The sequence below is a fragment of the Poecilia latipinna genome, unplaced genomic scaffold (assembly GCF_001443285.1).
Source record: "Poecilia latipinna isolate Pla-1442-1.1 unplaced genomic scaffold, P_latipinna-1.0 Scaffold688, whole genome shotgun sequence".
Taxonomy (NCBI): domain Eukaryota; kingdom Metazoa; phylum Chordata; class Actinopteri; order Cyprinodontiformes; family Poeciliidae; genus Poecilia; species Poecilia latipinna.
In genome coordinates this window covers 55,141-83,071 of record NW_015113304.1, presented here as the reverse complement: position 1 = coordinate 83,071, position 27,931 = coordinate 55,141, and the positions used below count along the sequence as shown (strand labels likewise).

Sequence of the window (27,931 nt, the reverse complement as noted above, 5' to 3'; positions counted from 1 at the left end):
AACGTCTTTACTTTGTCTTTAAATAAGAGAAATACACCGAACCCTCGCTATAACGCGGTTCACCTTTCAAGGCCTCGCTGCTTCGAGGATTTTTTTTTTGTGCAGTTTTTTTTTCACAGTGCATTGTGTTCTGCGTCCTGATTGGCTAAACAATCTCCGCGCTTCTTTTCTACCTGTGTGCCAATAATGTTACTGTATTTAAATACAGCTTGGCAAATTTTGGCAAATATTTTTGCCCAATTTGTCCTACTGTACTTTGTATTGATGATTAAAATGATTATTTTACTGTATTTATTTAAAAAAAATTGCTTGGGCCTGAAAACAGGTGTTGTTCTTTGGTTTCAATGTAGAATATTTAATTATGCTGTATGATAATTGTAAAAATAAAAAATAAAGGTAACTACTTCACGGATATCACCTATCACAGGTTCTTTACTATATCACATTCTCATACTATAATCTCCATTTCTTCATTTCTTTGTAATAATGGCTGCCATCAACTTCATCTTCTTCTGGCTCAAAGTTTCTGGTATCTAAAAGTTTATTTCTTCCAATAAGTTATCCAAGAAGATGCAGCTGAGTGAATGTACCTAGTTACTATCCTCCTCTGGCAATCAACCAAAAAACTGACTCACCAGTCAGTTTGCAGGTCAGCTGCTGTGAATGGCGAGGCTGACGCTCATCCTGGTAATGAAATAACAATAGCTGGAATGTTTAGAATCTCCCTGGACCACTGACCCAGACTATGGTATAGATAACTGAACACACAAGATTTTCTCCTGAGCAAATTTTGCACATTAAGCAGCATGAACAGGGTAGTGGATAAGGAAAGAATGAGCAAAAAATGAATCTACTATTTTCGGTTCCTGGCTGAAATGTTAGTGTGCATTGCTAGGTCCATCATTCCTCATTGCAAATTACAGAACTGTCATAGGGTGTTTTTGCTGTCAGCTTTCTCCGTTTTTGTGACAGGAGCACTGGCTTCTGCCAACAAGGCAACAACTCATCAACAGCAACTGTAGAAAAGCCCAAAGATTCACATGATTTTTTTGACTATATTATTAGTTTCCTGGTGTTATTTAAGTTTCAAGATCCAAGACGTGTTTCACATTCCCTGCTTATCTGTAAGTGCTGGTGCAAAGATGGATAGAGAAATAATGTGGAAGAGAGTTGTGTTTCTGTACTGGCTGAACAAATTAAATCCTAATAAAATATATTGAAAATGTTGGTCATAATGTGGCAAAAAGTGAAATAGTCCAAGCATGTCCAACACCATTTATGATAAGATTTGATTGTTTTGACTGAAGAAATTGGAGTAAGAAACAGAAATCTTTTCACCTTCAGGATATGATGCATCAGAATTAATTTATGTATCATCAAGGAATAAATAAACATTTCAATAAAGCAAATGAGTTTCAGGGAAAAGCAAGCAAACTGCATTCCAAACAACAGCAACATTCCAAAGCCCTGCAAAATCGAAATTTTCCTTTAGACTTAAGGGCAAGATTCTGATATTTTTATTTCTTAAATCATCCAAAAAAATAAAAAATAAAAACACCATACTGGCATAAAAATGCATACCTTCAAAATATAATTGCATGAACGATGACTAATGTTTACACAGAATTAAAAAAAAAAGAAAAACTTTTCTACAACAGGTGGCATTACCAGGAGTTCATTTTGCAGTCAGCAGTGAAGTCTGCAGTCTGTCTCAAACAGCAGAGTCTTGTAAGTCATGATGTAATCTTTCTGAAACGTGCTATCAGTAAGAAAACAGGGCCAAAAACACATGGCGTTGGCTTCTATCGCGGCTACCCCCCCCCAGGGCCTCTCACTATTCTGCTTTTTCCCTGGACTCTTTCTCCCTCTTCCACCCCCAACGCATCCACCTCCCTTCTGGTCTGTCGCATTCTCTGTTTATAAGTGCATGAATTGCTCTGTTTTTACAACTCCCAGCCGACTACCAACCCCACTACTGCCTCAAGAATAGATGCCCCCCAACCCCCACTCTATCCTTATGGGCTTTCATTTCCATGACAACTCACAATAAAAGGAGAGGGAAATAGCAGAGGCAGAAAAAATAGAACGAGAGGGTGGTAGTTCTATGCCTTGACCTTTCATTGAATATGTAAAAAGGGAACCCTTCACTTCATGTCATTAAGTTTTATTGACCTTAAACTGACCAGTTACAAGAGCATCAGCAGCAGGAATCCAGACTTATCAAGGGGAAGTGGAAAATGAACAACACTAATTAATATGACTAAATGAAATACTTGGCAGAAATAATAAAGAGCAGAAATGTCAAAGATACAGATTTTGTTTCATTAGTTTCCTTTTAACTAATGCTGCATGAATTGGTTTGATTTCTAGCCTAGGCCCCTTTTTCATTTTCTCCCAATCCATATATGGGCTCCCTTTGTGTACTCCAGCTTCCACTCACATTCCAAAAATATACATAATAATTTGTTGATCTAAATTGTAATTAGGACTGAGTGTGTGTGTGTGTGTGTGTGTGTGCGTGTATTGTTGTATTTTCTGTTACGTCTGCATGGTGGCTAATTGAAGACACAGCCTCTTAAAAGAACATATATGTATCAGTTTCCTTAATCATGTCTGGCGAGGTCTAAAGGTTGATTTCTCTACTGCAGAAATCATTGATTTTGTGGCACATGACCGATGAGTGGCTTCACAACAACAGAGATTAATGCTGAAAAGGCTTTTTGGGTCAAACACCAGTCTCTTTGTAACACATAAACTTGGTATTATGTGGACACATATTGTACCAGGGATTATTTTTTAATTCAAGATCATAGATTACATTTGGAATTAATTCTACGTAGAACTGGAGAAATGCTTTCCCACTGGAATAGTCGTACAACATAAAAAGTAAACAGCAGTTACTCTATTCTGCAACACAATTTAGTTAGTATTGCTAAAAGAAATAGCTCTTCACAGGATATAGTTTTGCATGCCAAATGAAACTGAGTAAATAATATAATTGCCTTTCAGTTGATTGCTTGTAAAAAAATATCCTGGTTCTCCAAAAGCAATAAAGATAACTTATAAACTCTCCTGTGAAATCCAAATAGCACAACACAGCTTAACCTCAACAAAACATGAGGATATGAGCATAACAATTCACAAAAAATAATTGAAAAAGTATTTCAATAATTGTCTTTAGATACAGATCTACTTTCAATACATCAATGTATCAGCAACATTTAGTTATGTAACAACAGTGGAACGATTGTACTCATAACATGCCATGTGATCATATTGCTTTCGTTTACATCTCCGTAAAAGAAAATGAATGGCAGGAATGTCTGACCTGTAAAAACTCTGCAAGGTAACACTTGTATTTGAACTCCTGCAGTGCTGGCCCAAGGCATAGGCAAACTAAAGTGCTGCAGAGGGACCCCAAACCACCAGGGGACTCCCATAAGCACATGCATTCTCAGACACACTAAACTATGGTCAAAATGATTATGTCTGTGTTAAGATTAATAGTTATACAGACTCAACTTAAAATCATTACTGTATTGGAGTACTATTACTGGAGTAGCTTGTTGTTAATCTATAGATAAATAACAAGGATTCCCTTTTTCTGGATTCACACTGAAATGTTATACTTCAGATCGAATGAAAAGGTAAGTAAACTAGCCTTGTCTCTAACTCAAAGGTTATGCAAGACAAAAGCAGTGAATCTCCAGCTTTATCATTATTTTATGGTGATTTGTAATGTCTAGAGAGGAGAGGAAGTTGTCTGAGAGCAGTACCTGGGAGATCAAGGAGATCAGGAGTTTTATTGCACCCTGTGCCAGGTTCCTTTGGCTGTTATTCAGGAAATGGGTAACTGGCGATTTGTGATGCAACTATGACTTAGTATATTGCTGAAAATGGGGCAGCATTCAAGTAGACATCATAATTCAGCTTTGATTCCAACCAACATTGTTACCATGATGTCCAAAAGCATAGGGACTTCCTTTTCTCAGAACAACCGTGGGACTAGATTATGCTATGTTTGCAAACTAGGCAGTTATTGTTAAAAGCTTAGCAACAGTGAATGGAAGCCATTAAAAGTTTCACTTTTCTACACATAATCAGTCATTCTAAAAGCAAGAGGGGAAAAGATGGCATGTAAGGAAATCTCCAATACTAAGTCATCACACAAAGAAAATATTAAAAAGAATCCAACCATGACCGCATATCGTTCACTAGCTCAGTACAGAATCAGAGTTGAGCCTTTGGATATAGACAGTGTTAATGCTGCTGTGCCGTAAAGCTTATTAAAATAGACTACATAAAACAGGACATATTCTTAATTAGATTAAACTAAAGCACTTATAACAAGAAACAAATATGAGTTGACAGCTCTTTCCAGCGTTACTGCAATAGGCTCAGTGACTGAGTTATTTTTGTAGGCTGGGATCAGCAGCTAATTTAGTCGCCCTACCTCATAGAAACCTGTCCCAAAAAAAGACCCTACAAACAGAATAATTCATTCTAACTTCAACATGTAGAAATTTGAAAACAGAGCGTGTTTAATGTTGCTTTGAGCCATACGCAGCAAGAATTCATGTTTGTTCATCTTCCATTTTATTTATCAAACATAAAGCAGATAAGGAGCGACTGCAGTTGATGATTCCAAACTGAATTTGGATGGCGGCATCTGAGTATTATTTTTTTTTCTCCTGACACCCTCCAAGGACACAAGAGGCATGATGTCTGACATGATTTATGGAGACAGCTCCTGATTCGTTCAACATCATAAACTACTAAATGTGAGAATTAAAGCTGTGCTTCAAGGTGATGGTGAGATGGGATTTCTTTTAGATGTTTTGCAAATACATCAGCAAAGCATGACTAGCCTCTGAAGGGAAAACAGCCTTTTCATACTTTTAAAGGCCTTTGCTACAATCATGTAAGGAATCCTGCATGACAAGATACTGTCTAACTAACTTGATTACTTTGGATCGGTATCAGATTAGTCTTGTCATATTTTCCCCACCAACCTATGACTATCTTAAGTATTTCAAAATCTGCAGTATGTATCCAGACAAAGAGCTCTCAAATTACTCCATCTAAGTTTTCACCCTCACATATATTGGTCAATAGACACAGTCGACATGCCAGATAAAATTAGCTGGAATTAGCTTTCTCCATAGGGTGAGCAATTTCTGTCTTCAATGTGTCCTTTGCCCCACATAATCTTAGTTAAATAGCTAAATAGTCTCTTTGGCTTCCTACCAATTTTTGCAATAATATGCTAATGACCAATTCATTCAAATCAGGTGTTTTCATGCAGGGAGACATCTAAAACAAGCAGAGCAGCAGCCCTCAGGAACTGGAGTCACTCACCCATGAGACAGTGTAATAAGCACCGTCATCTTGCAGGGAGTTTGGAGTAGAGCCCTGTTTCTCCCTGCAAACACTGCCAGATTACATTTCAATAAACCAAAGATGACTGGTGACACTGAAGTTGGTCTCTGACTCCCGGCTTGTGATTTAGGTCTGAATTAAAGGTTTAATTTAATGTTTTTAGGAGTCTGGGCTGTATTTGATTATATGTGCACTTCAAAACTGCACATAGCTGGTCAGAGGGGATTATTCTCCAAAAAAAAAAAAAAAGAGAAAAGAAATATGAAACCTTGAAACAGAAATACACTTTTCATAGCACAAAGACCACTTTAGACAGAGACAAGCATGAAAAGAACAACATATCATCGGTCAGACGCAGAATTAGTTATTCTACTACGACAAAATACTTTAATCTGTTTTTGGTAACACTTACCCTATTTTCTCAAAAATGTATTTAAAATCTATGTCTACTCAATTTATCCATGTGTTTGTTTGTTTAGCCATCTCTACTAATCTATAACATGTCAGATCAATATTCTTGATCTGACATGTTTTGGAGAAGCAACATTATAAAATGTTGTCTTCTTTTGCAATTTAACTGATGTTAACCTCCCTCAGCTTCTAGAATAGACTTTGCTTCACAATGTCCTTTTTTCTACAACACTTCATTCCACTCATTTTTCCATTAATCATCTTGGATGGAGCACATTGTGAATGTTCAGCAGTGGCCTTTTGTGGTTTGCCCTCCACATAGAGGGCGTTAAAGATTGTCTGCTGGAGGAATGCAAAGTCTGAAGTCTTCCCCATGGTTGAGTCAGCCATTTCATTATATTTAATTTATGTAAAAACAAAATGATATTGTGTTTTTTGCTAGAAAAGGAACATAGTCCATAGGTGGCAGTCACCAGAGCTCTATTTTGAAAGACAAGAAAGCAATGTATAATGAATCAAATGCTTTGTTTTTGTTTATTCTGAAGTTTTTGAGACAAAAATCTTTTGGTTATGCAAAGGTTTCCAGCAGCCATAAACGACTAAAATCCTCAAACTGCTCTTTTGCGTCCTAGAGGTCTCATAAATATGTTGCTCTGTTCTCCCAATGATGCAGAAACTACACTTTCATAAAAACATTCCAAGGTTTTGAATGCCAGTGTAGAACATTGTACAGACAACCGAACCCCATGGAGCCAAACCCACATCTCCCTATAGACAAAGACTGGAGCCTACATGCATGTGGCCAAACATTAGTTTATCAGTTAAAGATCACTCGAACGTGAAGATACACTGGGGAACAAAAGATCCTTATTGCACAAAATGTCTTTTTACACAGTTTTAAGAGGCCTAAAACACCAAATGTTCTGGCTGTGTTCTACACTCAGTTATTAATGGTCATTATATAAAATCTATAAACGTCTGTATTGTTGTACAACGTATGCATTTACCCATCACGTTGAAACAGAAAGACCTACTGCACACAGGAGATGACATGCATATGACTACACATTGGTTTCAACTGAATCACAAAGGGTGCGTTCACACTGCAGCCTGAAGTGACCCAATTCCGATTTTTTTTGCTGGGGCCGTTCACACTGCCAGTAAATGCGACCTGTATGCGTTCTGCAGTGTGAACGGGCAAACGACCTGAAAGTGTCCCCCATTCGCAGTAGAGGGCGCAATAGCGTCAGCATTCTAAGTGTTCTGCCAACTGCCATAAAAAGAAGAAGTGCTCAGTGTTTGCGAAAGTAAACATGGAGGCTAACGGTGGAGCTTAGCTTACATATTTGAAGTTGTTGTCCCGCCGGAGTAGCACTTAATCCTCATATTGTCCGTCATGGTTTTTGTTTTTCTTCCCGCTTGCGTGTATCAGGACGCAGAATAGTGAGATTTGTTGAGAAACAGTGATGTTCAGTTCGGATGAATGTGACCTGGACGTTAGGTCGCATTTGAATCGGATACGTATCGGATATGGGTCACATTCAAAAAAGAATCCGACCTGTGCTGTTCAACTGCCATGAAAAGATCGGATACAGGTCACATTACGTCAAAAAAATCGGAATTGGGTCACTTCAGGCTGCAGTGTGAACGCACCCAAAGTTCATGTGCCTGTTTCTAAGGAGATGTCAACATTAGAAAACAGATGAGGACACACACGTGGAATGTTATGACTGTTCACCGCTTCAGTTCTTCCATCCAACATCACTCACAGAAAACAACCAAATTAACAGCCGCATGCAGACAAAACAGTAAGAGATGCTCCTGGTTATTTTTCCAATTTCATTGTTATATCCTGTACAATACAAATAAAGAGCATTTATCCTAAAAGTGTTAATAACTTAAGCTAATTTCTATAAAACAGTAAAATACGTCTGAAAAAGTAAAAAAAAAAAATAATAAGTTTGTCTGTTTCCCTACATATTAATGTTCCTCTAGGCTACATTTTCTTCAAAATAAATCCCATACACCAAAGCCCTGAGAGAATGTATAAAACATAAGAGAACATTAGATTCTACTAACAGGCACAAAGACACATTATCAGTGTATTTACAAGATAAATTCACAGTAACTAAAATCTGTTTACATCAGCAGCTTGTAACTCCCGGTCACACAGGGCCAGCCTGTCAGGAAAACTGTCCTTTGATGCTTAGCATCAGCAGCAATTAAAGCAGAGTGTCCTCACTGTCCTTGATGCTCGTGTTCAGAGAAGTCTTCCTTCGATCCGTGATGGCCGTCCAGAGTCGACACATCATCGCACCCCTGAAACAGCAAAATAGGACAAATTAGAACAGATCCAGACATTTTTGGTACGACACTATGGCTCTCTGAGCAGGGCAACACAGTCTAGGGGGCATAACAGCACAAAGGGGGAAAAAAACTAAAAAAAAAAGATCTGCATTTTTTTATTATATAGTGTGCATATTGCATACAGTAGTGCAATTGCTGCTAAATAATACAACTATACACAACAGATTTTTGATGATACCGACTTAAATACCAGGTCACCCTTGTAGAAGAGACTTTGGTATCAATGGTTTTTTTACCTGGTTAAATAAAGGTCAATAAACAATAAATAAATAAAGTTTAATGTTTTAAGGAGACTGGATTGCATTTGATCATCTCTGGCTCTAGGTTTTACTTATAATATTGACTGGTCAGACTGTCTTGTTCTACACTGAACATTGAGTAACACATCTTTGGTTTTCTGTCCCTGAAAACATACAAAAAGAAAACTTCTTAGCATTAAGACCACCTTAGACTGAGACAAGCAATGAAAATAGTAAAACATGCATTGGTCAAATGTTTAATAAGTATCCTAATGATAAAATCATAGATTCTCATGGAAAAACAAAAAACAAAACATGTTTTAAATTTTCAAAAAAAAAAAATAATAATAATAATATTGAAATCCTAATTTAAGCAAGTAACCAATGCCTGTCCATTTGTACCAATCACTTATTATGAGTTCAGTATGTTTTAGTTCATAATGATATGGAGAAGTGAGAAAAAAATATAGAACCTGCTTATACGTGTGTGTGTGTGTGTGTGTGTGTGTGTGGGTGTGTGTGTGTGTGTGTGTGTGTGTGTGTGTGTGTGTGTGTGTGTGTGTGAGTGTTTGTTTGTGGGCACCAGAAGGAGGCGCTCGCCTAGGGCATCAATTATATAAAAACTGTTATTGTGAATGATGCATGATGTGTGCCTGTTTCTGCCTGGACAGACTGTGTGAGGATGATGTGCAGAGACAGTTTACCTTAATCCACAGTACACCAAGTCTTCCCTGGAGGCCATGTGGAGGAGACAGTCCAAGGTGAACTCATGAGCAACCAGCTAAAATACAAGAGCAGATAGGTGAGATTAACGGAGAGCAGATGAGTAATACCGACATGCCTTAGGACTATACCCCAAAAATAAAACCCTAACTTAATTTACCTTATTGATGGTGTCTTGATCCACTGGGACAGATTTGAGCCAGGAAACCAAACTTTTAGTCTCTGCATTAGAGCATTTAGTTGAATTCAACTCGCTTTCTGTAAGGTAGAGATTGCACCACAGTTAAAAATGTCAATACAACTGTCACAGACTAGATACATGGAGTGTTAAGTGATGTTAATTTTACACCTAAATATGACATTTTGGCCTCTGCAACCAGACTGTATAATCATTAGTTAATATTCCAAATCAAGTTTGGGCATAAAAGCTGCTGATCTGCGGCCAACGCCTCAGAGGGAAACCAGTCCAGGCAGCAACATGCCTGAAACAGAGGCGTGGTAGAGACTGCAGCAGTGAAGCAACACTCATGATGACCAAAGGGGCTTGGTCCTCTGATGTCATGGTGTTTAATGCTATTTAATGTCACTGAAAAACCAGGATTCTGAGAAAAAAATGCTGTAAACATTTGACATCAAGTACACAGTAGTGAGTTTTACTCTTTTCTTTTTTCAAAATCGTCCCAACTGGCCCTTTTTCCTGTTTTCCCTGTCTGAACCTAACGACTAAATACATTTTGAAGGGTGGATGTGTTTATAGAAGCTTCATAATCCATTGTATTTGTTGTTTGTATGCTAATTTATTTTGGATATTTAAAATATTTTACAGATCCTGTGATAAATATTCTTTAGAAATAAGTTAATTGATATTTGAGTAAGTGCACTTCCATTATTATGGGTTTTTTTATGCTATTAGCTAACAGTGGTCTGAAAACAACAATAATATTGTTTACTGCAACCATTTCTGGGACAAAATGTGTTAACATGACATGCCTACTATGTCATGATAGGCATGATACTTGAATTTATTGTAAATATACTTGCAAAGTAGATTTATAATAAATTCACCTTTTACTTACAAGTGTTAACATTACAAGTATCCATTTGAACGCATTGGTCTCTGTAATTATAACAGGTTTTACCTTCGATGATGAACGTTTTCCTCAGCTCATCTATCTGCTCCTGTCTCTTCAGGACAGAGCCCCTCAGCAGCTCCTGGTACTCTCTCTCCTTCTCAGTCAGCTCATTCAGCAGTCTGACACATGACACAAAAAGCCATCAGCACTGAAAACATGCAACATATTTTTTTTGTTTCGCTCTTAAAAAAAAAAAAAAAAAAGAAGGAAAACCTGTAAGGGTTTTTCACACTTTAAAAGCAAAAATGCTGCTCCACTATATTACAATGTTTTCTTATTGTATTTGTTCCGATAATAAAAGTGGAGAGACCCGAAAGGTACCTCCTGGTCTCTACTCTCATGTCTTTCAGCTTCTCGCTGAGCGTACAGTTCCTGTCGAATAAGACCTCATCTGGGGGGCCGAGCCTGGCTGCTGTCCCATTCTCATTCCTGGTTTCTGCCTGCTGATTGTCTATTGGCGCCATCGGCTGGTTGGGGACAAGAACTACAGGAGTGTCCGGGTCGACAGACTGCTCCTCGGGGATGCTGTCCTCGGTCTCAAACGACAACTGCAGATGGAGTTTCAGCTCTAAGAGGCGAGGAGATCAGAAGTGAACGCACATGAAAGGAAATACATCAGGTGAAAGCGTTAAATACTCCTTACTGTGCATCACTGTGTGCAGAGGATGTCTGTGTCACAAACTGATACCCAGTAAACCCGTAGGTTTACTGAGCATAAATGTGTCTAGTAGAAAGCATAATCACAGCAATCCTAATTTTAAAAAATGAAATAAAATCTCTTCCATGTCATTTTACAACCAGCAGACTGATTAAGGGCGCCAAGCTCTTTCTGTAGGATATTTGGTGTTACGACTTAAACGCCTCCTTAATATCTTCCTTCATATGTAGCTAAAAGAAGGGGTTACTTGAATTTTGTTGGAAGTCCACCAGTTATCAAATCTCTCCATTCCTATTATTTCTGCTACAAACATGGCGTTTTCACATAAAAATGTATTTTGAAGAGTACTCGAAACTCACAAAACAGACAGCGGTGGAAGTAAACTCAGATTGAATGTATTTTCTTCTGTCTTTTGCATTTCAGAGCATAAAATTAGCTTCAGTCATGTCACAATTACACCAAAGGGAAAAACAGAGCTATAGCTTTTTAATTAAAACTTCCTAGATTCTGATCATCTTAAAAATGTAAACTATGGAGGTAAAAAAAAAAAAAAATGCTCCTATTACATTTATTTTATATGCAAATCTGAATAAATTAAATAACTACAGCATTATTTTTTAACATTAACTTTTTAACCCAGCTGAATAAATGTACAGAGGTGAAAAAATTCTACATTTTACTGTTTAGGTGACTTTGGTTATGTGGCAGGAGAATTAATTTTACAAATGAAAAGGGGTGGGTTAGCTCATCATTTAATGATGAGCTAATTACCCCAAGGTGGCCAACTGACCTGCATATTGATGCATAGGAGTCTGAACACTTAGTGGAGATGGGGAAATGAAACTTGTAGTCTAGAAGCGCTTTGAGTGTTCAGCATGCCTAGAGTTCAAGTCATTTTAAAGATTTTAAAAATGAAGAACATCATCACCAGAGCTGCAAATAAATATGTACCCAGTAGCAGTTGTATAAACACAGATAAGGAAATTAAGTGTGAAATAGTCCTCTACCTGGGAGCAGGACAGTGATGGCATCCTGCACAGCCTGTCTCAGCAGATTGTCCAGAGCAAACATCCAGTGAGGTTTCACCTGTTGCTGCTTCAACACCTTCTTCACCTACAGCCACACTGAATGGTTAAATACGAGTCCATGAAGGTACCTTTTACGTTGCATATAGAAGCAGAAAAAGTGGCTTACTGCATCCTGAAAGTTAAAGAGCACCATCTGCAGGCTGTTCAGAGGTATTGCTGCTGCTAACAGAGTTGAGCGAAGCTCCAGAAGGCCGGTGGCGAGCTGCTTTCTGTCTGGGGAGCGGATGTTTTCACGGAGGCAGGCGATAAGTGTGATGATGTGGTCTTCACTAAGCGATGATCCCTCATCCAACTTTTAAAGAAGAAGAGAAATATTGAAACAAAAGGGGAAACTATTTCTACTGTTCATTGCAAATAGTTCTAAACTACAAATCTTTGCAATTCAAAAAGAATGAGTCTTATGATTAGGGATCTAAAAATGCACAACAATGGTTGAATAAATGTGCACCTTCTTAAAGTAACAGTTTATTAAATTACATTTTGATCACGTTGTAATATCAAGTTTTGTATGAGTCAACAAATGCCATTAAAGTAGACATGAACAAATAAGAAAATTCAGCTGTCTCACTAAGACTTTTCTGACATTAGCTAATTTGAAAAAGCTAGCAGAAAGGAATTTAACTGATTTAATTTACCAAAAGAAGGGCATAAAAACCACAACATTATGTATATACCATAGCACAGTAACATCATGTTAAAAGTTAGTGTGCATACATTTCATATCAACTTCATCTGTAAACATTTGAATCTTCTGTCTGAACTTTGCTGCACACACCTGTGGTATTGACTCCTGTAAATAAGTGACAACATAACTGATGTAGTCGGTGAGGACTCTGTGGAGCGTCGCTCTCCTCTCACTGTCCTTTCGCAGCATAAAGAGGCCGATGTTCTCCTCCGAAGAGGCTGGACTGGACATGTCTGATGAAGAGTCATACGGTGTTCTGTACAGCAGAACAAAGAAATGAGTCAGTCAGATAAAACTACATCATTGGAATATCATAAAAATTACAGGATGTGGTAATAAAGTCGATGATGACATTTGGAGAAATGAAGAAAAAAAAAAGTGGGGTTTGTAGGTTATTTCCAAAGTTAAACACAGTTGTGAGATTTAAGGAAAAATAATTCTGGGTTTCTTTCTGTTAAAAAGAAAGCAGCTTGGCCTGAACTTAAAACTAAAACCTCAGAGTGGCTAAAACTAAAACCTCAGAGTGGCTCGACACTGATGGAGCAACGACCCACAGAAATACGGTAACAGCTCGGATTTATCGGCTCAGCAAAAACTTCACTCACGACAGGAAGCCGCTGGGGCATGGGGGACTCTCTGAGATCCCCGTCACTCTGAGGGGGGACCAGCGCTTCCTCATGTCCAGAGAAGACGCCAGGTCAACCGAGCCTGTGTCCGAATCAGTGTCCTCCACCAGGATGGAGACGGGCACTGATAAACTGCGATGATAATCAGCTGCAAAACCGAGAACGGTTACATTTAAGAGAATTCACTAGTTTTCAAAACAAAATAAGACAAACGTGTGAAGTTCAGATAAAGCCTTACTAGAATTACTCGAATCTTTCAAGTCTGAGTCCTTTGGGGGTTTGATCCTCTTCCTGGAGGGCGACTTGAGGAAGCAGTCATTCAGCAGCTCTGTGGCCGTGGCTCTGTCGTCCGGGTCTGGCACGAAGCAGCTCATGATGAAGTCCTTGGCCTCAGCTGACATGGTGTCTGGAACCGTCGGGTGGATTTTAAACATGCCCACCTTGATGGGATAATCAGAGTTAATCATTTTTATAAAACATTAAAATTGGATAGATGATATAAATTCAGAAGATGTAAAATCATTTCTTTTAGTGGTGTATTTTTGATTTAAATTCAAGATTAACGTGTTAAAACGCAACATAGTGATACGATGCCAGCATTGCTCTGATTTGATTTCTGTAAAAAAAAAAAAAAGTACAAGCACATGTGACAGAAGATCCTTGAAAAATATATTTTATTGATGTTTTGATGGTTAGTCTGAAATATGCTGACAACCCAACCATAAGCCACATAGATGGTACCAAAATATTCAATAAATTAGTTATTATTGTTCAATATGCATTTCACTACGTGAAGCGAACTATAACGGTTAATTACTCACAGTCATTTGCAAGCCTTCATTTCTGTTCATTAGGATGTTTTTCTGCTTACAGCTAATAAAAGCATGACATCGAGGATGAGAATATTACTCCAGAATAATAAAAAAGTTTTAAACCAAAAATGAAGAATAAAAGAAAGGTATTTAAAAGCATTGATTCACCGATTCACCCAATTGAAACGTTTTGTTAAACCCTTGACGTCATTTATGCTTAGTGTGTGTCTGCTGGCATAATATAAATTTAGACATTTCCAACCTAAAGGAAATTGTCAAAAGTGCTCAGTAAATGCTTTACAAAAAGCTAAAAAGTGAAAAATTAAAACATGAATACATCAAAACTAGTATATAGGGATGAATAAAAAAAAACAAACCCTGAAATGCTACACCTTTGTTTGTATCCACAAAAAGCAGCATACCTGCTAAGAGCTAAGCCTGGCTGGTTTAGTATTTATTTGAAAACCCTAAGGACTAGAGGGTGCTGAAAGCTAGCTGCAGTCATACTAAAGGAAAAGTCCCACCTGAAAGCTGTAGCAGCAAGTGTGTATTGTAAACATAAGCGGAAAAGCAGCTTCCCTGGGACAAGTGAAACAGCATCACATTGTTGAGCGCACAGTAAGGAGTGTAAGACAGCTGCTAATACCCCAACAAAAACAGGTGTTTGTTATTTACCTTAAACATGGCTGCCTGAGGACTTCCCAGCTCATGAAAAGGAGGCTTGCCTGTTGCCATTTCTATGATAGTACACCCTAGGGACCAAATATCAGCAGGCTTCCCATAACCTCGAGGCCCTTGGTCTATAATCTCTGGAGCCATGTACTGAAGTGTTCCTTTAAAAAAAAAAAAAGAGGCCAGTGATTAAAGCTCTCTACTTTAACCAGTTCCTAGAAAACGTACAAATCCCATGATTCTTGCCTGTAAAAGTTTCAGTGCAGGGGTTGATTCCTGCTAATCGCTTGGAGGTCCCAAAATCAGAGATCTTCAGCACGCCGCTGTAGGTGTTGATGAGCACGTTGTCGCCCTGCAGCACAGGGGAAAAAACTTATCAGGAAAAGCTAATGTGAAACAATCCAGAAGGCAGTGGTGGTGTTAGATAAACTAAACCGCCAATGTTTTACAACCCCGACAAAATAGTTACATTTTCATATAATAGAAATAATTTTTAAAAAAGATATAATCAATTTAAAACAAGAGTTTTTGCACCAGTTTTACCAGTCTGGCTAGGCTGAACTTTGTAATGATCAATTAAACAAAGAAAGTGTACAATACTTGGCTGCTAAATTTTTTAACCACTAGCAGCTGGAGTCACACATATAAACATATCTCAACATATCTTTAAGTATATATCTTATTGTTTTTTTATACAAGTTTAAATAGATATGCATTTTTTTTTAAAGATTCCTTCTGGAGATCCAGAAAAATTTCAAATACTTTCTGTACTTTTAGCCTTCAATGTCAGGCCAAACAATGCTTAGGTAAGGTAAGTCAAAGGAAGCAACTTTTCACCTTAATGTCTCTGTGGACAATCTCGTTGTCATGAAGGTACTTCAGTCCCTCCAAGATCTGTTTGGTGTAGAAAGTGATGGTAGCTTCATTGTCCTTCAGTGGACCCCACTTGGAGCGCAAGAGAGAAGATAAACTTCCTGAAAAAGTGCAAAACAAAAATCTTCAATATTTGCTTTAGAGGCTAAAACTTCCATTGAAAACTCACAAATTTAAGCATTTGAATTGCTTGTGTGTCCAATCAGACAGGTCTAATGTTTGGTTTCAGTTATTCCAGTAACGTCATAGTCTGAAAATGTTTTCCTCTTGCAGGATATTTTTAGAACGACTAATAGCTTTAAAACAGGTTTTCTGTGAATGTTGATTCATCACATGCATTTGTTCTTTTGATCACATTATATCCCTGACAGGCACCAATCCGTCAAAAAGCAACACATTAAAGAAAGAAAAGCGTCAGAGTTGGAACAAGCACTTGGCTCTGCTTGTTCTGGAAATTCCTAAGCAGCAAGTTTCTGATCCTCCAGAGTAGATAGTTTCCCATGATTACTAAATATTACTGTTTGCCACAGTGTGCTCCGTATTTTATTTTTTTTTTATTCCTGTAGCATAATCTCAAGCTGAAACAATTTCAAAACCCAATTGAGGGGTGGGGTACACGCTTGACAAGTCGTCACAACATTACAAGGCAATACAGGACTAAGACTTGTTGACCCAGCAGTTATGTTTTTAAAACTGTAGGAGAAAGCTTATCCAGAGACGATGCACCCATGCATGGAGAGAACATGCAAACTCCATGCAGAAATCCTGTTGCCCAAAGGCAACAGTGTCAACCACTGTTCCACCATGCAGCCCTCTGGGCAGCTAATAACATAAATGTCAATCAAGTGTGTGTGGCGAGTGTTGACCACTATAAATAAGGATTCAAAAAAAAATGTGCTGTCTACATTCACAGCAATAATGAAATAGCCTGAAGCAGCTGGAACTCTAAGTAACAGGGACCCATCTTTGTTTTAACATATTGCACAATGAGGAGGATGAAGGTACAAAAAAGAAAAAAAATTCCAGCTCAAAGTTCCAAAATGCAGCAAAGTGTCTGTAAAAAAAAAAAAATTTTTATCCACATATTCCAACCGGTTGTTTGGAAACCATCACAAACACAAACATGTAGAGTTTGCTGACTCAGCTTGATCTTTAGCTGACAGATTTGCTTTGTTCAGATAAGACTAAAATTTAATGTGTCCACAACAAACAGCACAGGTAAGGTTTGGCATCAAACCAAGGATGAAACTGTGAGAAAGCCTCTCATACTCAGTGTTGGCTCTGTTGGAGGATCTGTGAGATATATATATATATATATCTGTGAGATATATATGTGAGATATATATATATATATATATCTGTGAGATATATATGTGAGATATATATATATATATATATATATATGTTCCCAGACGTAGATTGTAGTGACAGCATTGACAGCAGGGGTGCCAATTAAGGATTTATTCAGCTTATTTAACATACCCAGGTTTATTTTAAAGGTTGTCCCCGATAAATTACATTGACACAATATCAGATGAATTTCGCATAAGTTTTATCTGTGAATTTGTACCTCCTGGGACTTCTTCCATAAAGATTTTGATGAAACCGTCCTGACTGACGGAGCCGAGGTACTGGACAATGTTCCTGTGTTTGAGCCTTTTATGTAGAGCTATTTCCTCATGGAGCGGCTGCGAGTACCTGAGTAAAACAAATTTAGCATCATATGTTACGTGTTAGTTTTAGTCATGCAATAAAGAAGCATATTCATTTAGAGGGATTAGGTGCTCAAAATTTCTATCAAAGTTTGTCCTAAGAAAGATTTTTGATTCACTTCAAGTTCTTTCTCTCATACTTGTATCAGAATAAACATTACAATGTCTTGCACATTTGAAAATATTGTCACTTTGTGTCAGCAAAACAAGCTGACGGAGACAACAAAAAAAGCTAAATGTATCAAGTGAATAAAGAAGAAAATAGATCTCCTACGTGCTGTCCTTTTCAGGAATCTCTTTGATGGCAATGCGGACTTGGTTGCTGAGGTCTCTACCAGCGTACACCACACCATACGTCCCTTTCCCAAGAACCACTCTGTCGCCATTTTCATGGGTCTCGTAGATGAACTGAAACATCAAGAAGCGGAGAGAAGCAGGATTGTGAGGAATTTCACAGGTATGGAATGAAAAAGGCAATTCAGAGAGTTGCTTGACTAAAATCCTTGTATTAAACTATGGCACACAAGCACATAGTTTGGGAAAAGTTACACTGTGCGTTTTTCTTGGGAAACTGCTGCTGTTTTTCTTGTTTAACTGCCAGGAAAGGCCTAAAATAGAGCGAACGTTGCGTCAGAGGAAAGAAGTGCAGACGGTGACTGACCTCAAGTATCCCCTGCGTTAGAAGTTGGGGGTCCTGGGTGGGGTTTTCAGCCTGGTGGAGCAAAGAGTTCACCAACTCGCAGAAACTAGTGAGAGAACATTAAACAAAATTGCAAATAATATCTAAAAATATATCTAAATAAAATAGCTCTTATTTTCAGTTCTTTTTAGTCCTGATGTAAAAACAATGACCATAACCTCCAGTTTTAAAAACTGATTCCAGTTAAGGAGTGAATAAACACTTTCACCTTTTAAGACTTTTTTTAAACACAATGTTTCATTTCTCTTCCACATGTAATACTTTGCATTGGTCTGTCATACATAAATCCAATAAAATACATTACAGTTTGTTGGTTGCACAACAACTAGTGAAAAAGGACAAGGACGCCAAGTGCATTACTAAAAAAAAAACTATGCAGATGAACAAACAAATGGAAATAAATAACCATAAAGCACCTTTAAATATTTGTTCTTGTCGAGGTTTTAGATTTTATTTGAGAGGTCTGTGAGAACAGCTTGAAATCAACGTTATGTGTTAGCATTTCCTCACAATGTATTATGATGCAGTAATGCTCTATTGGACATGCTAATGTTGAAGATCCTGTCTTTTTTAACAAGCTTCAACTTCTAGCCGAGAGCAGTTGACTTCCTGTTGTCTACTTTTCATTTCTAGGAAGGAGTGCTTACTATTATAAAGGGAAGGTTAAGGTTTTGGCTTCTATTTAAAATTGTTTTTAACCATTGCTACAATAACCTGCATACAAAACAAGTTTTTAAATTAAAAAAAAACAACAACGTTATTTCCATTTTGTAACTTTGCAGCATCCCCCCCCACCAAAAAAAAAGAAGTTAATCCATATAAAATAAATCCTAAAGCATTTAAGAACTTCCTCGTCTAAAAATAATAATAGAAGACGACTCTCAGTTTCAACCAAAGCATTTCCAAGTAACACGGCCTTGTATTAAGGCCTCTTAAGAAGACAAACATGTTTATCTGTAACTAAAACAAAATGTGTGCTTCTAAAGTTTAGCTTTTGTGCAACTTTATTGAACAAAATCCACAGTTCGAGCACACAGCGTGTGTAGTTTTCTCTCTTTCTATATAAAATCACAGGTCATAAACTTTTTCTACCATCATGCATCGTGTTGTATTATCAGGACAGAAATGTGTGGAATAAAAACAATACAGTAGTTTGAGCATATATTTAGCCATACACCAATTGAATTGTTCTAGCTAAATACTAAATCAAATAAATGCTTGCCCAATTTGATTAATATACCCATTAATTAAACAATATCACATTCTTAACATATTTTCAGGGCTCTACCCCTACATTCAATGGGAGATTACGCATCTGAAGCAGAACTGAAAGGATCAGTGTTTTTAAGGAGGCACAAAGGAAACATGAGTCACCCAAACTGATTTCATCACAATCACCTCCTCAGGCCACTGTCTGAACTCGGCGACACAAAAACACCTCCTTGCGATCCTCCTCCACGTTGCGTCGGTGGCTCTGTTCATTTGCGCAGCCAGTTCAGGCAGTTTGGCCGTAAGCGAGTCATTGTTTAACTCGAATACACAAGTTACTCACCCCTTGCAGTGGATCTCTGAAGGAAAACAAAGCTGGAAGTCATCAGAGTTGTAGTGCACATACAGGAAGCAGCTCCGCTCATCAATCTTTGACGCACTTCAGGGAAAATGGATACGAACATATGTAGCTTATTTGTTAAATTCAAATGAAAAAAGACTGATTCTTTTCAGATGTTATGACACACTAATATAACCTGCTTTCGGTATACTATCTAAACCCTGTTTGGAACAATGGGTAAAGTTAATATTTTTGTTGTGTCAGGCCAAGTAATGGGGGAAGGGTTGGTATTGTTATGTTCAACTCCAGAAGAAATCACCCAACATCACACTGAAACCTAATAAAATCATTACTAGCACAGCAGGTTGCTGCTGAATTAGCTCAAAATGGCCTAAATTAGCACATAAGATGACCCTGGAGAGCACTCTGACACCGATCAGTAGCCACAAGGGATCAAGAAATAAATAAGAAAGAAGTCAAGCTTGAAACCATGTTGATGGAATAGAAATGTGAGGGCGAGCCAAAGTTTTCCCAGACAACCAGCATGTTATGGGTTCCCCTGACAACAACACATCCAGCCAAGAGGTGCAGCGCTCCTCCTTACCTCACTCCTCGGATTTTAGTTGCTGGGAAAGTCCACTGGTGCAAGCCTTTCTGCAGAATCAATTACAAGACGGGGGAAAAAAAATGGGGGGAGAAAATAAGCTGGTTGGCTGATGCAACATGTTGCAAACCAGTTTTCATTTGCATGAAGGTATAAACGGAAGAAAAAGAGATCTGTGTGGAATTTGTGGCATGAGAAAAGTCGTATTTTCCCTCATGTATTTGCTCTATAGGCACACACCCATACACTGCACTCATGTCAACATTCACGCCAACATTATTCAGCTAAATAACTTCAGTAATAAAAGCAGCACTGCATATCCTACATTGTATTCTGACGTATGAACAAACAGAAAGACATATGGAGAAGCTCCAACCTTCAAAGGTGTGACGTGTTTCAGTTGAACAGTGCGACTCTCGTCCTCTTCGCTCACACTCACAATGGACGGCTGGTAGACTTTACTGGGCTCCAGAATGAGCACCTGGCACACACATTCAAATTCAATCAACATTCGATAATAGTATGTTTATTGGCTTTGAGTTTGTGATAGAATCTGGTGTTTATTTATTGGATTCAAACTCCTCAGAGCTTACCACTCCTGATGTTTTTCCATACAATTTCTTCTTCTACTTCTACGTTTGTGCAATATAACCACTCGAATATAAAAATTATATATATTATATATTTCTTTATTGAGGAGGATGAGATTTTTATTAGCTAATATGCTAACAGTATGATTTTTTTTTTTACTAACGGTAGCACAAAAACCACTGTCGTTACAGGTAGCTACAACCTTTTCTCTTTGTAAACACATTTAACCCTGTAGAATTTCAGTTTTACTGCATTTCTCTTGTGTGTTCACTGCTGATTATTTAGGTCCAAATCTACTTTCAGCAGAATAAATTGGCTGGCTTGTTTGCTTTTATTGCAGCTTTCAGTGGTTTTCTGCTCAAGTTTCATCTTATACTTTCTATCCGTCCCTTACATCTACTGTAATTCTTCGGTGTGCCGTTTTGAAAATGTTTGGCTCCTCTAATATTTCTGAGAATTAGTGGTCCTTAACAACCATTTCCGCATCAGATGAGCTTTCTGCAGCATATCATCTTACCAATTCACAGCGGATTTTTGGAGGAAATGCAATGTGTTTAAGGCTTATTTGATAAGATTGGGATCTGAAGAGAGGAGGACGTCAATTACAATCAAGAAGGAATCAAATGTTTTCTATTTTAACTTTTCCAAACTGAAAGTTAAAACTTTAAGATAGATGAATTGTTTTTTTGCAACATAATCTTACATATAAATATTTACGTAAACTAAATTAGTAAAGAAAAAAATCTTACATCAGTGGTGGTGTAATGCTTTTTGGCACATCTGGAGTTAATATATTTAAAACCCCTTGTGTCAACATAACACCTATTCTCATTGCGTTCAGCATTAGGGTGATCTTTGTCCATCCCTTATTGCATAATCTCTAAACTATTAGAGTCATGAGCTCCTTTCTCTTCAGCTATGTGATTTAGGCCTAGGAACTGACATGGCCAAAGAGAAATTTTTATTTTGTGAACCATTTCTATGTTTTTTTTGACCATTCATTTTGAATCACTGTCCAGATAAAAGATACACTTTAGTTGTTTTCGATAAAGGCCATCCATTTTTTAATTGCTAATTATTTTAGAGATCAACACTAAGTGTTTCGGAACCCTAAGAATAAAGTTGCCATGTTACCTCATCATCCCTTCTCACACTCCTCACCACACAGCTCAGGAGATGTCCAATTTTTCTCAACATATTTGTTTGTTTTTTCCACTCTGAATCTACCTAAAGTTTATTTTAGCAAAACATTTATGCCTGTTCTATTCTAGCCAAAGCACCCAGTTCTAATTAAAGTCCTACAATGCTGGGGAAAAAATATAAAACTTTCCTTTTTTTAAGTTACAGTTTTAATAACTAAACAAAAAAAGATGTAAGGAATATCTAAATTTAAAAAAAAACATTTATCTTGTTATTACAGAAATTGTAAAAGATGTCATTAGATGCAGTGTCAAAAATACTTCTTAACATTCTACTCTTTTAAATCTGGAAAAAACTGTACTACAACAGTTTTCTAAGTTGAAACAAACATGTGAGGCTCTGCTGTTGCACAAAAGGTGAACAAAATGTTTTATAAAAGCTTTTTACACATCTTTGTGAGGTATGCCAGTAAGTGTAGAGGTGTTTGTATTCTCTTACTGGGCAGCGATTTGTCGAGACGGTGGGTTTACAGGATTGCAGGAGCAACTCCATCCAGAAGTCCACCATATCCTGTTTGGGAGACCGCACCTCAGGAGGCTTGGCGAACTGGCGGTACAGGATGTACGTCTCCATAATGGATGCCAAATACCTAAGGGCAACACATAACAATGATAAGTCCACATGGAGTTACAATTGAAATATCCGATTAATGCTTTTGAAACAAACAAAAAAAAAAAACAGAACAAGTTCAAGAATTTGTGCTTAATTCTCACCAAACAGGAGCCTTGAGTCTATAGAGCTTCTCAGAAGCTTCTATGACTTTCCTGAACTCTTTAGCGAGGATGTTCGCTCCGAGGTAGAATCCTACATCCCAGTATTCTGTCATCTTCTCCAAACTGCCCTTTCTGCCGAGCAGCGTGCTTATGGTAACACCTAAATGTTTTTATGAAGAAACTTTAGGTCATTTACCACACTATTCTGAAATTCCTTAAAACAATCTTAGGAATGAGTAGATTTGCACCTATTTTGCGCAGCTCAATGGAGGTCTCAAATTCATGTCCAGCTGCCATCAGGAGGACCACACTGTTGATCCCAGAGTGGAAGGTTGGCTCGGCTTCGAAAGCTTTCCCATACCTAGGGATGAACAAAATGTGTTTTAGAAAGTCAAACTGGGAGTACATGTTTTACTGGAAAACACTGAATAATTCAAACATTGAAGTTCATCTAATTTGGATTTCTTACACACAGACCTCAACAAGCTACAAATTTGATACATCAGATACACACCGAGTGAAATTCCAAGTGGTTTTATTTTTGTTTTGATTTTTGATGGATGATCCATCAAAATAGATGGATGAAAACTTCAAACTTGTTTTGTCTGAATTGCTAAATATTACAGAACATTTTTCCCTAGTAAATTTACAGAAACCCCACCTTACTAATAAGTATGACACTCGATACTTTTACATGAATTGCTGTATCCAAGTGGTGCAGTACGAAGGATAATGCCCTAGTCTTTAAAACATGTGTTTGCGCTTGTGTGTTTGCTTTTGGTTTCTGTTTCCTACAAGTTTTCCTTCCACTCATCACTGTAAACAGCCACATTCTTGACTATCAGTATTTGTCCAGTATCACCAGTGACCTCTTGTGACCTACCCTCCTCCCTCAGGCTAAAAACAATCTTCTAGACAACTGTCAAGTCAGCAGATCTCTTTGTGATTTTTTTTTTCTTAAAATATTACATTTTAGTTTGAATACAATGATCTAACTGAATTTTGGGTTTTCATTAACTGTGAGCTACTTTCAGCAAAATCAACAGAAATAAACAATCGAAATACATTATTTTCTCTTCTAGTGATTCTATACATTAACCGAGTTTAATTTTTTTATGCTTATTTTAATATCCTGAGAAGCACCAGTATATGACCGGATCCAAAAACACACAAACTGGATGTACCAATAACAGGCCTGGTCCCTGCTGGACACGTCAGTGAAGCCCGAGCTCATGAACATGTCTTTGTAGATCCGTCCACACAGGCAGTAGACGTCTGATGCCACTTTATCTCCCGACTCCACAATGGGCAAGATTAATTTCAGAGCCTTTGCTCGATCGCCGGGGTGATTCCTCCTAAAAACGGGATAAAGGGATTATATTTGCAGCCTGGCAGCTTTGACTAAGTCCTTTAGAGGACTGAATGCAAACACAACAAGCAAAAGCCATGTGCAAAGAATATAACAAAACACATGGCTGAAACCAGAGAGGAGGTGATTACAAATGTTTAATTATGTAGATTACACAAACAGGTGGGTACCTGTTCAGAGCAAAGATGTAATGAAACTTGATATTCTGATGCCTTGCTGCCTGACACATCGGCAGGTTGTTCAGAGTCTCCACCAGTTTGATCATGGCATCATAATCCTATAGAAAAGTAACAAAGTAGGAACAAAAATTACGGAGAAAATGTGTCTTTTTGTCTCAATTGCATAGGAAATTTGGGCACTATGCGCCAAGAACCTGTAAACTATTTCATAATAAGCCTTTTTTTCTAATTTAAGAAAAATGGTTTTATGATCAGTTAAATCTCAACATTTAACTCACACATCTTTTTACAAGACATAGAGACCTTCCTCGGTTATTATTAGTTATTATTATTATTATATTATTATTTAGTTTGTTCACATACTAAAACTAGACAAAACTCATAAAGTGATCACCTGAACATCTCTGTAGGACAACAACAAGTTCATGACTATATCCGGCGTGAGCAGATCTACGCTATCCAGGCGACTCTGGATGCGACTCAGCTCCTCGCTCAGAGCTTTTCCACTGAATCGCTCCCGGGCCAAGCGGATCTCTTGCCTCAGTGACTCCCGGAAGTACTCGCTGTTAGCAAAGACACAAAGGAAAGTAGGTGCCTTTCCACTGTTTCACAATCTTCTATAAACCAAAACAGGTGGAGTTTGAAGTTTGGAAAGTTGTGTTTTTACAAGGTGTTCATACACTGTAAACCCAAATTGTATTCTACACATACTACATATACTAGTACTAATCTTTTCGTTATTTTGCAAAAAAGGGGGGACCATTACTAAACAAAACAAGTATTTGCTGTAGTATTGGCTCTTAGCTGAGACTCCTCTCCTTTACATGTTTTTACTGATTTTGGGAGAGATTTGTCAGTGAACACTAGACAGGTGAGCCAGTCGGTGGCAGTAATGCACATTTGAGTCGTTTGCCAGCACAAAGAAGAAGAAGAAGAAGACCCTCGAGCCTAATGCACGTTTCATCTGACAGTTGGCTGCATGGGTTTCCTGCTGATCACATTAACGTAATGAAGTGGGGAAATCAGGGTCATTAGGTTGATGTGATAGTTTGGCGACATATGGTAGGGCGCAAATTTGATTCAGTTATACACACAAGTAAGAATTACTGATAAATATAAGTAACAAACACTGATAATCATAACAATTACTGACATATGTGATTAATGGTTGAGCTAATTACTCATAAACAGTTTTAAAACCTTTAGTTCTTTAGTAATTCATTATATTGGACATAATACTTTATGTAAACAGAGCTTGATTTGTTTGGTTTTTAATTTTGCAAAACCTAGACAACCCAATGCAGTCACTTAACCATACGTGGCTTTAGTACTGATTACTGATTTGGGTTGACAGTGCACGCAGGGACATGATAAAACAAGCAATTGGAGAACTGTGGCGTTTAACTGACCTGGACTGAATGTGCACATTGTTCAACAGGTGCACCAGCCTCTCCACCAGCGGGGTCAGAAGGGGCTCCAGCTGTAAACTGGGCTGCATCAGCTCCTTGATGCATGTCATCATGGTGGCATCACAGGCGAACACTTTGCCCTGAGGTGACACCACGTAGGGGATGAAGGTGTAACTCCCACACTGTTCCTAAACAAACAGAACAGGCATCAGTGAGCACTGTGAGGAGCACTGTGGCTTTGGGCCACAGTTTCAGTTTCTGTGCATGCCTGATGGCATTTGATTGGAAAGTTTATGACAAAATAACCCCAAGTCTGAATAAAAAGAAGCCTTTTAGAAATAAACTGAAACACCCAAATACGAGATTATGCTGCAAAATAATGGACTTAACAATTTTATGCAACCCCAAATTCTTGATTATAGTGTGTCTGTTTTATATTTACAATAGCTCCATCCGACATGTTAGAATTTCATTGAGAAGTTCATCTAGTTCAATCATTCAATTCAAAACTTGAAGCTCATATGCAGAAGACCTGAAACTTACAAATTCAGCTTTCCGTGAAAATGAAATACAGAATACTACCATAGACCAATAAGACAAAGATTTTGTGCGCAGAAATGCCATGCAGCTACATAGCTATAGGAAAGAATATTTGACAGTTCACAGTATTCTTTTCAAGCATTTTAAGGACAATTGTTTTAAAGAAATTAGAAAAATATAAACTCCTGAAATATTTTACTCAAAATAAATACACCTAGTGCGATGCATCTATACTGCACCCTAAAACGTACACACCTACAATACATGTTCTAGAAAAGAAAAAAAAAACAACTGTTCAGTTGTTTCATAAGCGATAATGGGAATAATTGGATTTTGAACCTTCCACAAATCATGGCCCAGTAAATAATCATCATAAGTATATGGTTTTCGCAAAGCACACTGCATGTACTTGCCTGCACTTACATTCATTAAAAATCCAATAGTCATGAACTCTACAGTGTTTCTTTGGCGTGTCTTGTCTGACAGCCAGACAGCAGTTTTGTAATCCAGCATGGCTGCATGCTCTGGTTAAAGTTTTACCCGGATTTCAAACCATTAGATAGACACGTGTTACCTTCAGAGCCTGCAGATCGCTGTCCTGCCTGTAACAATACAGGATAATGTTGTTTGTCATGCTGAAGCTCTCTCTCACTCCCAGGTGATAGAAAAGAGAAGGCTGGCAGAAAGAGTCGCTCATCTCCACGACGGCTACATCTGCGGAGAGATGAACAGGCAGGGTGAGTTTAACTGTTAGGCATAACAACATATATTCCCCCTTCAGTCTGCGTGCCTACACTTGCCTGCATTGTAGAAACTATCCAGGATGTCTGTGGTTCCCACTGAAATTTGACCAAAAGAAACTGTTCTGAAAGAGGCGTGCGCGTCTGCGCAGGCTTCCTTCAAACACTTCAGCGACAAGTTCTCCTCTGTCTGCGGCACAGACGCGTCCTCGCTGACAATATAAGCCACGGACACCGCTCTGCTCCGACTGCGCGGGGATACAAGCTGCTTGCCCGACCCGCCGCTGCTGGCTGTCAGCTCCAGCACCGAAGAGTCCTGCCACAAACTTCCAGCGGACACCCACACGGGATCCTTCCTCCTCCCGTCACGCAGGCTCATCCGCCTGCGCTCCGTCGTGTACATTGTTCCAGGCGAATGTGCCTGAAAGTTAGTGCATGTTCTGGTTTTGTGGTGGAAAAGTGAAGACACCGTTGCTTGTTCCTGTGAATTCCCAGGTGTGCCGCAGCCGCCTTCGCTCTTCCCACATCCCGTCAAGCACTCCCAGTGCTTCCCACCACAGGATCCGCCCTCCTGGCCCGGCCTCCTCCCCTACTCCTGAGGCCGAAACCGAACCGAGCACTCATGTGCAAAGGACTTGCCGATTTGCTACTCGGAATTGCCGTACGCTGAAATTAAGACAACGACTTACGCACGAACAGTCCAGGGGCCGCATGTGGAAAGAGTGAGCAAAGTACGTAGGTTTGTAGAATCTGTGGCCCCTTTTGCGACACCTAGTGTCGATGCGGCGAAACTACCGTGATGCGCGACACATCATGAACAAGTTTATCCACATTACATGAATGGAAATTAAAATGTTAAAAATTGGACAGAAATACAGTGATGTCATTTAATGCTATTGTTTTTGCTGTTAATAAGTAAAAATGTGATTTTTTTAAAATAATTTTTGATTCAGCAGAAA

At 38.3% G+C, this 27,931-nt stretch overlaps 1 protein-coding gene across 1 annotated transcript; it reads right to left on the bottom strand.

Annotated features, from left to right (window-relative positions):
* Positions 1 to 7,514: 7,514 nt before the first annotated feature.
* LOC106954894 (mitogen-activated protein kinase kinase kinase 5) lies at positions 7,515 to 27,830 on the bottom strand. Its single transcript, XM_015044697.1, has 28 exons — positions 27,033 to 27,830; positions 26,807 to 26,946; positions 25,693 to 25,880; positions 24,678 to 24,846; positions 24,275 to 24,381; positions 23,920 to 24,090; positions 22,984 to 23,096; positions 22,736 to 22,895; positions 22,461 to 22,611; positions 20,608 to 20,712; positions 20,232 to 20,281; positions 19,631 to 19,726; positions 18,040 to 18,124; positions 17,653 to 17,786; positions 17,237 to 17,364; positions 15,631 to 15,767; positions 15,040 to 15,145; positions 14,797 to 14,954; positions 13,548 to 13,749; positions 13,289 to 13,457; positions 12,774 to 12,939; positions 12,105 to 12,290; positions 11,918 to 12,023; positions 10,574 to 10,820; positions 10,259 to 10,371; positions 9,280 to 9,377; positions 9,101 to 9,177; positions 7,515 to 8,109 (listed from the first exon to the last, which is right to left on the bottom strand). Exons 1-28 carry the CDS (start codon positions 27,373 to 27,375, stop codon positions 8,013 to 8,015), a joined length of 4,002 nt encoding a protein of 1,333 aa, XP_014900183.1. The 5' UTR covers positions 27,376 to 27,830; the 3' UTR covers positions 7,515 to 8,012.
* Between the last annotated feature and the right edge of the window lie 101 nt (positions 27,831 to 27,931).

Excerpts from the sequence above, each read along its gene's own strand:
- LOC106954894 (XM_015044697.1), bottom strand. The coding sequence starts at position 27,375 with ATGTACACGACGGAGCGCAGGCGGATGAGCCTGCGTGACGGGAGGAGG. Across the intron at positions 20,282-20,607 it reads AACACGTCACACCTTTGAAG|AAAGGCTTGCACCAGTGGAC; the intron begins GTTGGAGCTTCT and ends TTGATTCTGCAG. Across the intron at positions 10,372-10,573 it reads ATGAGAGTAGAGACCAGGAG|ACTGCTGAATGAGCTGACTG; the intron begins GTACCTTTCGGG and ends GTCATGTGTCAG.